This window comes from Oncorhynchus masou, chromosome 15, assembly GCF_036934945.1.
Source record: "Oncorhynchus masou masou isolate Uvic2021 chromosome 15, UVic_Omas_1.1, whole genome shotgun sequence".
In the NCBI taxonomy this organism is placed as follows: domain Eukaryota; kingdom Metazoa; phylum Chordata; class Actinopteri; order Salmoniformes; family Salmonidae; genus Oncorhynchus; species Oncorhynchus masou.
In genome coordinates this window covers 53,301,953-53,320,289 of record NC_088226.1, presented here as the reverse complement: position 1 = coordinate 53,320,289, position 18,337 = coordinate 53,301,953, and the positions used below count along the sequence as shown (strand labels likewise).

The window sequence follows — 18,337 nt, the reverse complement described above, 5'->3', positions numbered from 1 at the left end:
GTCTTTTACAGTCGCTTCAGAAAGTTTTCACACCCCTTGACTTATTCCACATTGTGTTACAGAATGTTTTCCTCACCCATCTACACACAATACCCCATAATGACAAAGTGAAAACATGTTTGCAAATGTATTGAAAATGAAATACAGAATATCTCATTTTACAGAAGTATTCCCACCCCTGAGACAATACATGTTAGAATCACATTTGGTAGCAATTACAGCTGTGAGTCTTACAGTTGGATTAAACAATATTTGCCCATTTATTCTTTTCAAAATTCTTCAAGCTCTGTCAAATTGGTTGTTGATCATTGCTAGACAACAATTTTCAAGTTTTTCCATAGATTTTCAAGCAGATTTAAGTCACAAATGTAACCTGGTCACTCAGTAATATTCACTGACTTCTTGGTAAGCAACTCCAGTATAGATTTGGTGTTTCAGGTTATTGTCCTGCTGGAAGGTGAATTAATCTCCCATTGTCTAGTGGAAAGCAGATTGAACCATGTTTTCCTCTAGGATTTTGCTTGTACTTAGCACCATTCAATAAATGTTTTTATCCTGAAAAACTCCCCAGGCCTTAACGATTACAACCATACCCATAACATGATTTAGCCACCACTATGCATGAAAATATGGAGAGTGGTACTCAGTAATGTGTTGTATTGGATTTGCCCCAAACATAATACTTTGTATTCAGGACAAAAAGAAAATTGCTTTGCCACATATTTTGCAGTATTACTTTTGTGCCTTGTTGCAAACAGGATGCATCTTTTGGAATATTTTTTATTATTCCTTCTTTTCACTCTGTCAACTAGGTTAGTATTGTGAAGTAACTACAATGTTGTTAATCCATCCTCACTTTTCTCCTATCGTAGCTATTAAACTCTGTAATTGTTTTAAAGTCACCATTGGCCTCATGGTGAAATTCCTGAGCGGTTTCCTTCCTCTCCGACAACTGAGTTAATAAAGACAGCTCTATTTTTGTAGAGACAGGGTGTATTGGTACACCATCCAATGTGTAATTAATAACTTCACCATGCACAAAGGGATATTCATTGTCTGCTTTTTAGATGTTTTATCCATCTACAAATCGGTGCCCTTCTTTGCGAAGCATTGGAAAACCACTCCTGGTCTTTGTGGTTGAATCTGTGTTTGAAATTCACTGCTCTGATGGACCTTACAGATAATGTTATGTGTGGGGTATAGTGATGAGGTAGTCATTTAAAAAATCATGCTAAACACTATTTGATTTGATTTATTGCACAATGAGTGAGTCTATGCAACGTACTGTATTATGTGACTTGTTAAAGCACCTTTTTATTCCTGAACTCATTTAGGCTTGCCATAACAAAGGGGTTTAATACTCAAGTCATTTCAGCTTTTCATTTTTTATTAATTTATAAAAATGCTGACATTATGGGTTATTGTGTGTAGGCCAGTGACCAAACAAATCTCAATTTAATCAAGTTGAAAGTTTCAGGCTGTAACACAACAAAGTGAGGACAAAGTCAAGTGGTGTGAATATTTTCTGAAGGCACAGTACTGTATATGCAGGTATCAAATCAAATGTATTTGTCACATGCGCCGAATACAACAGGTGTAGATTTTACCTTGAAATTACTTACAAGTCCTTAACCAACAATGAGAGAAGGATGCTTTTTTGCGAAATAGGAAGCCAATTCTAGATTTAACTTTGGATTGGAGATATTTTATATGGGTCTGGAAGGAGAGTTTACAGTCTAACCAGACACCTAAGTATTTGTAGTTGTCCACGTATTCTAAATCAGAGCCGTCCAGAGTAGTGATGTTGGACAGGCGGGTAGGAGCGGGTAGCGATCGGTTGAAGAGCATGCATTTAGTTTTACTTGTATTTAAGAGCAATTGGAAGCCACGGAAGGAGAGTTGTATGGCATTGAAGCTTGCCTGGAGGGTTGTTAACACAGTGTCCAAAGAAGGGCCAGAACACGGCTGCACAGTAATGAAAGCTGGTGGTTCCTTTAAACATGAGTCTTCAATATTCCCAGTTAATAAGTTAGGTTGTAGTTATTATAGGAATTATAGGACTATTTCTCTCTATACCATTTGTCTTTCATATACCTTTGACTCGGATGTTCGTATAGGCACCATAGTATTGCCAGCCTAATCTCGGGAGTTGATAGGCTTGAAATCATAAAGGGCACTGTGCACCAGGCAGCCCAAACTGCTGCATATACCCTGACTCTGCTTGCACTGAACGCTAGAGAAGTGACACAATTTCCCTAGTTAATATTGCTTGCTAACATGAATTTATTTTAAATAAATACCCAGGTTTAAAAATATATACTTGTGTATTTATTTTAAGAAAGGCTTTGATGTTCATGGTTCGGTACATTGGTGCAACGATTGTGATTTTTCCTCGAATGTGCTTTTGTTAAATCATCACCCGTTTGGCAAAGTTGAAGTAGGCTGTGATTTGATGATAAATTAACAGGCACCACATTGATTATACGCAATGCAGGACAAGCTAGTTAGACTAGTAATATCATCAACCATGTGTAGTTAACTAGTGATTATGTTAAGATTGATAGTTTTTTACGAGATAAGTTTAATGCTAGCTAGCAACTTACCTTGGCTCCTTGCAGCCACAAGGTCCTTTTTATGCTGCACTCGCGTAACAGGTGCTACGCAGTCTCCTCATGGATTGCAATATAATTGGCCATAATTGGCGTCCAAAAATGCAGATTGCTGATTGTTATGAAAACTTGAAATCGGCCCTAATTAATCAACCATGCTGATTAATCGGTTGACCTCTAGTGCGTACAGTCACTGTAGGGACGACGTTGTCGATGCACTTATTGATGAAGGCAGTAACTGAGGTGGTATACTCCTCAATGTCTTTGGATGAATCGCAGAACATATTCCAGTCTATGCTAGCTAAACAGTCCTGTAGAGTAGCATCCGCATCATCTGACCACTTCCTTATTGAGCGAGTCACTTCCTGCTTAGGTTGTTGCTTGTAAGCATCTATATGTGTGGTGTTAAGGTGGTCTAGAGTTTTTTTCCCTCTGTATGCATATTTGACATGCTGGTAGAAATGAGGTAAAACAGATTCAAGTTTGCCTGCATTAAAGTCCTCGTCCACCAGGAGCGCCGCTTTTGGATGAGCATTTTCTTGTTTGATTATGGCCTTATACAGCTGGTTGAGTGCGGTCTTAGTGCCAGCGTCGGTTTGTGGTGGTAAATAGACGGCAACGAAAAATATAGATGAAAACTCTCTTGGTAGATGGTGTGGTCTACAGCTTATCATGAGGTACTCTACCTCAGGCGAGCAATACCTCGAGACTACCTTAATATTAGACATTGCGCACCAGCTGTTATTGACAGATAGACACACACCCCCACCCCTCGTCTTACCGGACGTAATTGTTCTGTCCTGTCGATGCACGGAAAACCCAGCCAACGGTATAACATCTGTGGTTGTTCAGCCACATATTACAGTTTTTAATGTCCCGTTGGTATGTAGGATAGTCTCAAACGGAGCTCATCCAGTTTATTCTCCAGTGATTGCACATTAGCCAATAGAACAGATGGTGGAGGCGGGTCACCGTCGAATTCTCACAAGGCACCCTGATCTGTGTCTACTTTATTTCCTTATTTTCTTCATGCGAATAACAGGGATTAGGGCCTTGTCAAGGAAACAACATTATGTTCTTCGTGTCAGACTCATTAAAGAAAAAATCTTTGTCCAGTTTGAGGTGAGTCATCGCTTTTCAGATATCCAGAATCTCTTGTCGTTCATAAGAGACGGTAGCATCAACGTTATGTACAAAACAATGCAAAAAACCACACAAAATAAGACAATTGATTTGGAGTATGTAAAACGGCATCCATCCCCTCCGGGGCCATTCTTCTATTAGTAACTGACAAAATAAAGGTAACACCAACATAAAGTGTTTTAGTAGGGCGTTAGTCCACCACGAGCGAGCACAGCTTCAATGCACCTTGGTATAGATTTTACAAGTGTCTGGAACTCTATTGGAGGGATGCGACACCATTCTTTCACTAGAAATTCCATGATTTGGTGTTTTGTTGATGGTGCTGGAGAACGCTGTCTCAGGCGCCGCTCCAGAATCTCCCATAAGTGTTCAATTTGGCAGGGATCTGGTGACTGAGACAGCTTTGGCATATGGCTATGGCATTACATTGTTTTCATGCTTATCAAACCATTCAATGATCACTCGTGCCCTGTGGATGGGGGCATTGTCATGTCATGGGGCATAGCCATGGTAACCAAAATAATGGGCAAAATAATGGCCTGCCCAGCATTTTTATACATGACCCTAAGCATGGTGGGGATGTTAATTGCTTAATTAACTCAGAAACCATATCTTTGTGGAAGCATCTGCTTTCAATACACTTTGTATCCCTCATTTCCACAAGTGTTTTTGGCAGTTACCTGTATATGTCATCTGGTTGTTTTTATATATGAATTTTTGAAATGGCCCGTTCTCCAGTGTAGTTTTCAGCTGTGCACCTCCATGTTCTTTGAGTTGATCCCAGTGTGTCCTTTAACATAATCAATATCTCTGTTCTATGACTGAGCTCATCTCTATTCTCTCTGGTTAAGCTCCTCTCTGGCTGAAGTCTGACAGACACTGGTCTGATGTGTTGCTCAGAGACAGTCAGAGAGAGGGGGAGAGGTGATATGTGATAACCATAGCCCCCTCCACCTCTGGGGTCCTGAGGGCCCGAGGCCATGTGATGGCATGTAGGTCAGTGTAATGAATTGGTGGTAACAATGAGATATCATCCTCTCTCTTTCTTTTTACTGTGGGTTCTGGGGAAGCAGAGGAGCCTGCACAGCTATTTTTAGATCCTTAAGAGATTGATTACTCCACAAGTTACAGAGACCAATAGCAATCCATTATGGACCATTTTCAGTTTATCAGATACAATGCCCACCACAGTTGTGCTGTTTTGCTGTGTGAATAAAATACAGACAGAACAAAATACATGTATGGAAATATAGTTTGTATGCACTGTGGATAAAACCCTAAACATGTCCTCTCCTCTGTCTTGCGTCTGTGTAGGTGAGCACCTTCGGATCTGTCCCCAGGGGTACACCTGCTGTACCAGTGCCATGGAGGAGACCCTGTCCAACCTGAGTCGCAGGGAGTTTGAGGGCCTGGTCAGAGAGGCTGGACGCTCGCTACAGGCCTCTCTCAATGCACAGTACAGGAGCTTCGACAGTGAGTAGCAGCCTCCCAGAACGCATACACTCCTCTATACTGACAATACAAACACACTCGCACACACACACTTATTTGCATGCGATCTTTGAGTTCAAGAACTGGATGCCCTTGATGATGTCCTTGACCTGTTCTGAGAATTTTAAAGACTGCAATCTTTAACACATCACTGGTAAACTCTATTTATAAACTAATCAATATAGTTCTGAGGCTCCAGCTACAGGACCAATGTGGCCCAAAGGATATGGTGCCCCGATGACAGCAGCTGATAACGCCTGAAACACGGTTGTTTGCTCAGGGAAAATAAATCCCCCACAGGGTAATCTGGACCTCCATCCATCTGATTAACATAAGATTAGAACAGGAACTGGAGATGATGGCATGGAGTCATGTTTCCTGCTTTGATGGGTCCTAGCTGTCATCAGAGTGGCATAGACAGAGAGCAGTAGAAACAGAGACAGGGAGGAGATTGCGGGTGGCTGGGAAAGTGAGTTATGATTGGTTGTGGTAATGAGTCATGGAACCTAGCAGACACCGTCTGACAGGTTGGTGGGGATGGGGGGAGCAGGGAGCCCTCCCTCCGTCTCTCCTCCTCCAATCCACTGCCACAGGCTGGGATGCTGGCAATGCTAATGGACATTTGAAAGAATTTAAAAAAGAAGGAAAGAGGAGAGGGTATGGTGGTATGAGTCAGGCAGTGTGTGTCAGATGGGGAGTTCCAGTTCCCTTTTCTCCTGCTTTCTGCACTTTCTGGACTGCTGGGCTGCTATGATTTACGGAGCAAGATGAAAGAAGTGTGACTGATGTGGCAGAGTTAGCCTAGCAACAGGAGGAAGGTTTGGGCCACACAACAACAAGGACACTATCACACACACAGGGGCTGGGCTGGCAGAACAGTATAGAGCTAGTCCAGCTGCATACAGTACAGCTCCCTCACCCCAAAACCCACAACCCCTTTTCATCCCCCTCAACATCAGGAGTTTACAACCACAGAGACAGCGGAAAGTCAAATGTTGATGAGGATGAAGCAATGCATCAAAGAGGAATGAGCAGGAGAGCTATAGCTACATGAAGCAGTGATAGAGAGAGGAGGAAATTGACGTGTGCATGTGATGGTTCAAGCCCATTTGATATGACTGCAGCTGTGTCGGATCAGCAGTAGAGTACAGGAGTAGTAGCAGTAGGAGCAGTAGAAACAGAAGGAACAGAAGGACGCGGAGAGCAGTGACGGTAAGAGCTACATGGCCATCTGGTTGTGTTCAGGGTTGTCGGGCGTGGGCCCTGGACTCGCTCAACTAAATGAAGGTTTTTATTGCTTCTCCACAGCAGCAGCAGCACTCCCAGGCCCCACCCAGGCACCTCCCCTCTCCTCCAGCATGCAAACCTCAGATTAGAGGGAGAGTCAGAGGCAGTCTGCCCATCTTAACCATCTTTCTATGAGGGTCAGCTCCAGCATCAGGCAGCAGCAGCAGCCCAGTCAGTGTGTCAGCAGAATGGGAGGATACAGAGATGTATTACATTTCTCACTGACACTGTAACTCTCAATATATGCTGCTTTATTACAAGGCTCAATAAGGAGGTATAAGGGGCAATGACATTGTCCCTTGTTGATTTTATTGTTTTGTTTTTCTCTTCTCCTCTCACTATACACTCTTTGTAAAAATGTGCTATCTAGAACCTTAAAGGGAACCAAAATAGTTCTACCTGGAACCAAGAAGGGTTCTTCAAAGGGTTTTCCTATGGGGACAGCCAAAGAACCCTTTTTGGTTCCAGGTTTGAACCCTTTCTTGCCCCGGGTAGAACCTTTTTTTGGTTCCGGGTAGAACCCCTTTGGTTTCCATGTAGAACCCTTTCCACAGAGGGTTCTACATCAAACCTAAAAGGGTTCTACCTGGAACCAAAAAGGGTTATCCTATGGGGACAGCCGAATAACCCTTTTAGAACACTTTTTTCTAAGCGTGTACCCGCACAGTGCTGTGAACTGAAACGCAGCTGAAAAAGTGCTCGACAGTTCTACAGATAAATTCACAGGTTCTCACAGTGTCTATAGCTCATTTGTCAGGGAAGCTAGAGCACTACTCCTTGTATGTCACAATCAGGGCCCTAGTTTTTTGGAAGCCTCAAGCAAAACCTTGCGGGCAAAACAATTTAGTGGCCCCCCTTTTGAAGGCGGAGAGTAGAATAATAATGAAGATATCAAAACAATGAAATAACACATATGGAATCATGGAGTAACCAAGAAAGTGTTAAACAAATCAAAATATATTTTATTTTTTGAGATTCTTCAAAGTAGCCACCCTTTGCCTTGATGACAGCTTTGCACACTCTTGGCATTCTCTCAACCAGCTTCACCAGCAGCCACCATTAATTTGCCAGCTTCCCCTGGAATGCTTTTCCAATAGACTTGAAGGAGTTCACACATATTGTTGGCTGCTTTTCCTTCACTCTGCAATCCAAATCATCCCAAACCATCTCAATTGGGTTGAGGTCTGGTGATTGTGGAGGTCAAGCCATCTGATGCAGCACTCCATCACTCTCCTTCTTGGTCAAATGGCCCTGACACAGCCTGGAGGTGTGTTGGGTCATCGTCCTGTTGAAAAACAAATTACCAGATGTGATGGTCGCCTTGCTGGTTAAGTGTGCCTTGAACTCTAAATAAATCAAATACAATGTCACCAGCAAAGCACCCCACACCATCACACCTCCTCCTCCATGCTTCACAGTGGGAACCACACATGCGGAGATCATCCGTTCACCTACTCTGCGTCTCACAAAGACATGACGGTTTGATGTGTTAAAGTAATGATGGAATGTTGATTCTCTTCGCTTATTTGAGCTGTTCTTGCCATAATATGGACTTGGGGTTTTACCAAATAGGGATATCTTCTGTATACCACCCATACCTTGTCACAACACAACTGATTGGCTCAAACGCATTAAGAAGGAAAGAAATTCCACAAATGAACTTTTAACAAGGCACACCTGTTAATTGAAATGCATTCCAGGTGACCACTTCATGAAGCTGGTTGAGAGAATGCCAAGAGTGTGCAAAGCTGTCATTCAAGGCAAAGGGAGGCTACTTTGAAAAATCTAAAATGTATGTTGATGTGTTTAACACTTTACTACATGATTCCATATGTGTTATTTCATAGTTTTGATGTCTTCACTATTATTCTACAATGTAGAAAATAGTAAAAATAAAGAAAAATCTTTGACTGAGTAGGTGTGTCCAAACGTTTGACTGATACTGTGCATATATATATGATGTCTCTTATGCCCTGGTCATAACGATGGGCCAAATAAATCTGCTAATTTCCACACTCCGAATTTATTTCAATGTTTTACGTAGCACCAAGACCTCACCCTCTGGGCACAGACATCAATTCAATGTCTATTCCATGTTGCTTCAATGTAATTTCATTGAAATGATGTGGAAACAAGGTTGATGGATCTAATGTTGTTATGGCTGGAAGCTGGAGACAAACCAGGTGTGTGTGTGTGTGTGTGTGTCAGAGGGAGAGATTGAGTTTTGGTCTTGGTCTACTGGTCACATTAGACTCAACAGAGAGGATGTCCTGCAGTTTTAATGAAACACACACCTGCATCTCCAGCCAGGCGCATGTGACCATGCGTGTGAATGAGCCTAATCACCCTTTTTGTAGACTAGACCAAAGAGCTTTGGAGGCCTGTCTCTTTCATAATCTCTTCCGTGTTTGATTGGTCGGTTGCCTCAAGTTCCTCAAGAAAAGATATGTATCCCACTCTACGCTCCCTAGGCCCTGTTTGTGGTCTGGCAAAGGCATTGATAGGTGCTGCTCCTGTCCTATAAATACAACTGACTAGTCCAGTATTTGATTCCTCGTCCCTCTCTCCTCTCTCCTCAGCATACTTCACAGACCTCCTGAATAGCTCAGAGCGCTCCCTCCAGGAGTCCTTCCTGGCCAAACTGAGCTCCCTCTACTCCAAGAACGCCCCTGTGTTCCAGGACCTGTACACTGATCTGCGTCGCTACTACCGTGGCTCCGCTGTCAACCTGGAGGAGACGCTCAACGACTTCTGGGCACGGCTGCTGGAGCGCCTGTTCAAGGCCTCCACCCTCCCACAGTACACTCTCACTGATGACTACCTGGAGTGTGTGGCCAAGCAGACGGAGACCCTGCGGCCCTTTGGGGATGTTCCCCGCGACCTCAAGTCCAAGGTCACTCGGGCCTTGGTGGCGTCGCGGTCATTCGTCCAGGGCCTGACCGTCAGTGGAGAGGTGGTCCGCAAAGTCTCCCAGGTACTGTTGTTGTAGAGACCTGTGCTGTTTCACGTGCTGTTGCCTCTGATAAACATAGCTGTGCTTTTTATACCTGAGATTACCACCTCACATCTGCCACACTGTTAACCATTAACCACCATACACACACATTACTCACATCCTACAGCACACACTGAAACCCTCTCAACCAGTTCAAATTGGGATTTTTATGAGGTAGTATCTTGTGTAAATGTGTCACAAAAAAGTAAAGTCCCTGGATGAGACTGTAATTTTCACCCACAGGCAATGTTTAACCTTGGCTATCCTGGTGAAAACATGTAAGTCGCTCTGGATAAGAGCGGCTGCTAAATGACTTAAATGTAAATGTAATGAATACTGTGGATAGATAAAGCACACTAGGGGCGTGTCTCAGCAGGGGCATGTCTCAGCAGGGGCGTGTCTCAGCAGGGGCGTGTCTCAGCAGGGGCGTGTCTCAGCAGGGGCGTGTCTCAGCAGGGGCGCGTCTCAGTAGGGGCGTGTCTCAGTAGGGGCGTGTAAAAGGCTCCTGTGCATTGCCGGTAGCACTCCCTTCTATAGCCATGAAATGCTTTGAAATGCTGGTCATGGCTCACATCAACACCATCATCCCAGACACTCTGGACCCACTCCAATTTGCATACAGCCCCAACTCATCCACAGAGGAGGCAATCTCTATTACACTACACACTGCCCTCACCCACCAGGACAAAATGAATACCTATGTAAGAATGCTATTCATTGACTACAGCTCAGCTACTTCAATTACCTCGTACCCCTGTACATAGATTCGGTACTGGTACTCCTTATATAAATGGGGGAAAATAGAGATAAATATGCACATTGAACTTATCAGCTGCAGGACAAAAGAACGACTAAGATCCAACTCAGATCAAAACTTTGTGTTTATTGTGCGTCTGATTAAATCACCATGGGAGCGTACTGGAGTTGCGGACATTCCTCTTTTCTATTCCCTATATATATGGCCATTTTATTTTTATTCCATATTGTTATTCGTTATTCACTGCATATTTATTCCTTGTACTACTATTTTGTAAAAACTTAAATAAAAAATCTTGAGCTTTACCTCTGCATTGTTGGAAAAGTACCCCTAAGTAAGCATTTCACTGTTAGTCTATACCTGTTGTTTACAAAGCATGTGAAAAATAAAATATGATTTTATTTGTCTGAGGGGCAGATGAATAATGTAGCTAGGCTAGCTTAACATCTTTTCCCCATCATAAGTGAATTACAGAGAGGTCTGGCCTTCCTGTCCCTGTTCTTACAGCCACTGTCTACTTGCTGAATACTTTGGCCATTCTACTTTTTCTCTTCAAACATGGCTTTAATAAATCCTCTTAGGGATAGTGAGACTCTAGCGTCTCAAGTGGCCAATAGCCTCGGGAAATGCATAGCATCAAATTCAAATAATACGCGATAAAATTCAAACTTTCATTAAATCACACATGCAGGGTACTCAATTAAAGCTACACTCATTGTGAATCCAGCCAACATGTCAGATTTAAAAAATGCTTTTCGGCAAAAGCATAAGAAGGTATTATCTGATAGCCTGCACCATCTGCACCAACAGTAAACAAAGGGGTTAGCATATTTCAACCCTGCAGGTGCTACACAAAACGCTGAAATAAAATATAAAACATGCACAGTGGGACGCTTCTCTGTCTCAGCAGTGGATGTATGCCATTTTTTTGATGCTCTTGGTGGTATAAAGAGTTTCAAAAGGTGATTCCTGGCACATTCTTGGAGAGAGGAAGGAGCCTTTGAAAAACATTAAGGTTTTACGTTCATGTGAATGTTACATTACTATGAAAGTACTTTAAGTCTGTATTGTCATGTCTAATGTGTAATCTGTTGTGTTTTTAAAAAAGTGGATTGATGTGTATTTGTGCTTTACATATCGAACATACACAAGCTGTTTACACAAACACCACAGAGGCCAATAGCCACTTGCAGGAATCCAGTGGATTCTCACTCCCTTCTTGCTAAAAATAACCACCATTTCAAACCACTCTTTATGTTGGCACAAAGAGGCCAGAGTCTGGCCCATTTAAATACAGTCTGGGTTTCCAGTACATGATACCACAAGCTTTACCACCTTTAAATAGAACACAGGGAGAGGGAGATATAGAGGAGGAGGTATAGAGAGATCCATGAATGTGAGTGTATGAGAGAGAGAGAGTTTGAGTAAAGTGAGAGGATCTGAGTGAAAGGATCTGAGAGAGAGAATCTGAGAGAGAATCTGAGAGAGAGAATCTGAGAGAGAGAGAGAGAGAGAGGGGGAGAGAGCATGCAGATGGAAGAATTCCTTGGAGCTATGGTTGATTATTGTCATTACTGCCAGTGATGGTGGCTGCTGTAACAGTGAGGCATCATGGGTATCTGTCCCATCATTGATCTTAATTTAGCAGCCACCAATAACTGGCCTCTGCTCTGCTCCACTCCCCCTCCTGTTATGTCACTCTGTAGGAGATCTCACACTGGGATGTCACAATCAATCGGTGGCTGTCGGACGTGCTAGGAAGCCGGCTGTCTGTTTACATTAAACCCTGTTGATGTGTCCCTGTGAAGTCTGGCAATACAAGGACCGGTTGTAATGATGCCTCTTTAATCTTGTTATCTGATCAGTTTGCTTGTAAAGTTCTTAATGGTGTCAAACTCTAGACATCCACATTAAGGAGCTAAATTTGAAACTGCAATCTGGGAAAATGACATGGGTCTTCCTCTGAATGTGTGATTGTCTTTGGAAATGATGGCCGACTCTTCTGACCACAAACATCTACACAACATGGACCAACATATCCACTTCTTTATCCACTATCTAACCACGGTCATGTGTTAGCAGCATGGTAGTGTTGCCCTTCCATATCACACAATACTCTTAATCATAATCAATACATGATAATCAAGATTATAATACATATTATAACCACAAATGCAATGAGGGTGAACTTCTGTCTCTGTATTGGAGATGGTGTATGCATTCAGAGACCTGTGTACAAAATGGCAGTTCTGGAGGGAACCAGTCAGTACATCAGGGGAGGAAAGATGTCTCTAAGTGAGCTTTACTGGGCTTTTCATCGGTCTTCGCACTGACAAGTGTAACGGCCCCTATCGCTATGCACAGTTGACTTGATACATATATAGAGACCTAAGAAGTAACAAGGAACAACTCTCTACTCTACACAGGCGCCAGTCATCATGCCTGTGTGAAAATAGAATTCAGAATAGCAGTTATTTTACAAAACATGACCTTCCCATTCCAACTCGTCGTATTACTCATAACTCCTCACAGTTGAAGTCAAAATTGAAAAGATGCAAAGCTCATTGTTGATGATGATGATGATTGGTCTTTTCCTCCAGGTACCTCTCAGCCCAGAGTGTACCCGTGCCATGATGAAGCTGTTGTACTGTCCTCACTGTCGAGGCCTGGCCTCAGTCAAGCCATGTGCCAACTACTGCAGAAACGTCATGAAGGGATGCCTCGCCAACCAGGCCGACCTCGACACCGAGTGGCAGAACCTCATCGGTGAGAGACACACATGTCCGCCGGACTGCACGGACACGGACACTGACAACACAAACACTGGCACAGACACATGCATGCACACACACACACACACACACACACACACACACACACACACACACACACACACACACACACACACACACACACACACACACACACACACACACACACACACACACACACACACACACACACACACACACACACACACTCAGTCTTTCCCCTTGTTAATATCCTGTCTCTGTTTGTCCAGACACCATGCTGCAGGTGGCATCTAGTTTCAGTTCTGACCCCAGTGTGGACGCGGTCATCTACTCCATCCCCCTCCGTATCTCAGACGCCATCCTCTACATGCAGGAGAACACAGAGGTCTTCACCAGCAAGGTCCGTTCAACCAGCACCAAACGCTGACTAAACCTTTACTCCCACGCTCTATGCTATTTTACATGTGTTTGAGTCTCAGATGTGTGTGTCTAAAGGTGTTGTTTTACTGTGTGTTTGGTGGTAGGTGTTACAGGCCTGTGGGACCCCCAAGGTGGCAGGCACACAGAGTTCTGGGTCTGAGGAGAAAAAGAAGAGAGTTAACCCCGCCAGCACCGCAATGGGGTACAAACCCAGCCCCACCGCAGGGGTCCGGCTGGAGATGCAGGTGTGTGTGTCATTAAAACTGCAGGACATCCTCTCTGTTGAGTCTAATGTACCCAGTAGACCAAGAATAGCTCTCTCTCTCTCTCTCACTCACTCACTCACTCACTCACTCACTCACTCACTCACTCACTCACTCACTCACTCACTCTGTGTGTGTGTACATGCGTGTTTTGTGTTGACTCGTTTGTCATTTCTCTCCTAGATATCTGATGTGTCCAGTAAGCTGCGGGAGATGCAGCAGTACTGGGTCCAGCTGCCAGCTGCTCTGTGCAGTAGTAAAGTGGCAGCAGGAGCAGCTAGTGATGACAAGTGCTGGAATGGCATGACCAAAGCCAGGTATGATGAGCACCTGTCCTGTAGTTTAGCTGTCTGGCATAGACAGACTGTTACTGACACATTGTCAACAGGAATATGTAGCATACCATCCCATGGTATACTATTCCGCTTCAAATGTCTGAGAACATCTGTACTGTGTTGGATGTGGATTGCTCAGGTAACCCTGAGATGCCCTTTTAGAATGAGGATGAACATGCTAACCATTCACAGAGCTATAGACACAGCACTGCCTATTTGTCATGCAACATTCTCTCTGGTTAGAGTGAATCCCCAAGACCCTCTGTAAACTAAATGGATGATGGAGCAGTTTACCTCCCCTTCTGCAGAGCCATAACTCCTCCCTTATTGGATTGAGATTTGGGCATTTAGATTTATGGAGGACTGTTTACGCTGAATAATGACTGTGTCATAAAAACTGTATGTACTTGTGGGTTCATGGGCGTGTTTGTGTTAGCGTTAAAGCAGCATTGGACGCTGATATAAAAGTGTATGTGTGTGTGTGTGTGTGTGTGTGTGTGTGTGTGTGTGTGTGTGTGTGTGTGTGTGTGTGTGTGTGTGTGTGTGTGTGTGTGTGATGCTGAAATATTGAAATATGTGACAGGCCATGTCATAAAACTGCAACTCCAAGGCAATGGGACCATTAGTAATGCATGTAGCTAGGGCTGTGGCGGTCATGACATAAAACTGCAACTCCAAGGCAATGGGACCATGAGTAATGCATGTAGCTAGGGCTGTGGCGGTCATGACATAAAACTGCAACTCCAAGGCAATGGGACCATTAGTAATGCATGTATCTAGGGCTGTGGCGGTCATGACATAAAACTGCAACTCCAAGGCAATGGGACCATTAGTAATGCATGTATCTAGGGCTGTGGCGGTCATGACATTTTCTCAGCCGGTGATTGTCAAGCAAATAACTGCCAGTCTCACGGTAACTGACTGTTAATTAACATCAACACTTTTAGCATCTCCTGGCTTCCACGCACAGCCTACAAGCCACTGATGCAGATCTTTGGAACATCTACAGTTTAGTCTAAGTATAATAAATCCATGTAATATAGCCTACACCATCACAATAAATCCATTATTTATTTTAGACAGTTCTAAAGAAACATGTTATGAAAAAAAAGCTGTCTATTTTAGAAGAACAGAATAGCATACTCTGAGTTGTCCTATGTTAGGCCCTATACGTATATGCCCTATCTGTTTACGCTGTCTCGTGAGTGAGTTTATTAGGAAGTGCATTGGAGATGTTGTACGCACTGTCACTATTAAAACCTTACCTAACCAGAAACTGTGGATTGATGACAGCGTTCGTGCAAACTGAAAGCGCGAACCACCGCATTTAATCATGGCAAGGCGACTGGAAACATGACCGAATACAAACAGTGTAGCTATTCCCGCCGCAAGGCAATCAAACAAGCAAAGTGTCAGTACAGAGACAAGTAGAGTCGCAATTCAACGGCTCAAACACGAAACGTATGTGGCAACGTCTACAGTCAATCAAGGATTACAAAAATAACTTCTTTGCGCGCTTTGAGGACAATACAGTACCACTGACACGGCCCGCTACCAAAGACTGCGGGCTCTCTTTCAACGTGGCCAGGTGGCCAACATGAGTAAAACATTTAAATGTGTTAACCCTCGCAAGGCTTCCGGCCCAGACTGCATCCCTAGCCACATCCACAGAGCATGTGCAGACCAGCTGGCTGGTGTGTTTATGGACATATTCAATCAATCCCTATCCTAGTCATCACACTGCACGACATCACACTGTCCCATCTGGACAAGAGGAATACCTATGTAAGAATGCTGTTCATTGACTACAGCTCAGTATTCAACACCATAGTACCCACCGAACTCATCATTAAGCTCGAGACCCTGGGTCTCGACCCCGCCCTGTGCAACTGGGTCCTGGACTTTCTGACTGGCCGCCCCCCAGTTGGAGAAGGTAGGAAACAACATTTCCACCCCGCTGATCCATTTCCACCCCGCTGGGTGCGTTCTCAGCCCTCTCCTGTACTCCATGTTTACCCATGACTGCATGGCCATGCATGTCTACAACTCAATCATCAAGTTTGCAGATGACACTACAGTGGTAGGTTTGATTACCAACAACGACAAGACAGCCTACAGTAAGGAGGTGAGGGCCCTCGGAGTGTGGTGTCAGGAAAATAATCTCTCACTCAACATCAACAAAACAGATGATCGTGGACTTCAGTAAATAGTAGAGGGAGCACCCCCCTATCCACATCGACGGGACAGTAGTGGCGAAAGTGGAAAGTTTAAGTTCCTCAGCGTACACATCACGGACAAACTGAAATGGTTCACCCACACAGACAGCGTGGTGAAGAAGACGCAACAGCGCCTTTCCAACCTCAGGAGGATGAAGAAATTTAGCTTGTCACTTAAAACCCTCACAAACTTCTACAGATGCAAAATCGAGAGCATTCTGTCGGGCTGTATCACCGCCTGGTACGGCAACTGCACCTTCTTCCGCCGCAAGGCTTTCCAGAAGGTAGTGGGGTTTGCACAATGCATCACCGGGGGCAAACTACCTGCCCTCCAGGATATCTACAGCACCCGATGTCACAGGAAGGCCAAAAAGATCATTAAGGACAGCAACCACCCGAGCCACTGCCGGTTAACCCTACTATCATCCAGAAGGCGAGATCAGTACCGTTGCATCAAAGCTGGGAATGAGAGACTGAAAACAGCTTCTATCTCAAGACCATCAGACTGTTAAACAGCCATCAGTAACATAGAGAGGCTGCTGCCAACATACAGACTCAATTCTCTAGCCACTTTAATAAGTGGATTTAATAATGTTATCACTAGTCACTTTAAATAATGCCACTTTAATAATGTTTACATATCCATCCTCTTACATTGTGTGTATAGGGTAGCCGTTGTGAATTTGTTTGACTACTTGTTAGATATTACTGCACTGTCGGAATTTGAAGCACAAGCATTTCGCTACGCTCACATTAACATCTGATAACCATGTGTATGTGACAAATTACATTTGATTTGTTCTGGCTATGCCATATGGCTGTGGGCACACTAGTTAATTTAGCAGACAAGATTTTCTTAGAACTCTAACCCGGAAGCTTATAATAAATCCTGCTATGCTCTCTGACGAACCATCAAACAGGCAAAGTGACAATACAGGAATAAGATTGAATTTTACTACACCGGCTCCAACTCTCGTCGGCTGTGGCAGTGCCTACAAACTGACTACAATGGGAAGCACAGCCGCGAGCTGCATAGGTGGCACGAGCCTATAAGACAAGCTAAATCACTTCTATGCTCAGCTTTTCCGGACGACTGTTTGATCAAGTTCTCCGTAGCCGACGTGAGTAAGACCTTTAAACAGGTTAACGATCACAAGGCCGCTGGGCCAAGGATTACCAGGACGTGTGCTCTGGGCATGTGCTGACCAACTGGCAGGTGTCTTCACTGAGATTTTTAACATTTCCCTGATTGAGTCTGTAATACCAATATGTTTCAAGCAGACCACCATAGTCCCTGTGCCAAAGAACACTAAGGTAACCTGCCTAAATACTACAGACCCGTAGCACTCACGTCCGTAGCCATGAAGTGCTTTGAAAGGCTGGTAATGGCTCACATTAACGCCATTATCCCAGAAACCCTAGATCCACTCCAATTTGCATACCGCTCAAGCAGATCCATAGATGATGCAATCTCTAATGCACTCCTAACTGCCCTTTCCCACCTGGACAAAAGGAACACCTACATGAGAATGCTATTCATTGACTACAGCTCAGCGTTCAACACCATAGTGTCCTCAAAGCTCATCACTAAGTTAAGGATCCTGGGACTAAACACCTCCCTCTGCAACTGGATCCTGGACTTCCTGACGGGCTGCCTCAGGTGGTGAGGGTAGGTAGCAGCACATCTGCCACACTGATCCTCCACACTGGAGAAACCTTGGGGGTGCATGCTCAGTCCCCTCCTGTACTCCCTGTTCACCCACGATTGCTTGGCCAGGCACGACTCCAACACCATCATTAAGTCTGCAGACGACACAACAGTGGTAGGCCTGATCGCCGACAACAACGAGACAGCCTATAGGGAGGAGGTCAGAGACCTGGCCCGGGTGGTGCCAGAATAATAACCTATCCCTCAACGTAATCAAGACAAAGGACATGATTGTGGACTACAGGAAAAGGAGGACCGAGCACGCCCCCATTTGTGAGCTTGAAGTTCCTTGGTGTCTACATCATCAACAAACTAGAATGGTCCAAACACACCAAGACAGTCGTGAAGAGGGCACGACAA

At 44.2% G+C, this 18,337-nt stretch overlaps 1 protein-coding gene across 1 annotated transcript in view; it reads left to right on the top strand.

Annotated features, from left to right (window-relative positions):
* Positions 1-18,337, top strand: part of LOC135556436 (glypican-1-like) — a 59,289-nt gene that overhangs the window by 37,178 nt on the left and 3,774 nt on the right. The window contains exons 2-7 of the mRNA XM_064989643.1: positions 5,067-5,225; positions 9,110-9,504; positions 12,883-13,048; positions 13,305-13,435; positions 13,560-13,700; positions 13,902-14,035. Coding sequence (XP_064845715.1) covers positions 5,067-5,225; positions 9,110-9,504; positions 12,883-13,048; positions 13,305-13,435; positions 13,560-13,700; positions 13,902-14,035 — 1,126 coding nt within the window. The remainder of the gene's footprint in view (positions 1-5,066; positions 5,226-9,109; positions 9,505-12,882; positions 13,049-13,304; positions 13,436-13,559; positions 13,701-13,901; positions 14,036-18,337) is intronic.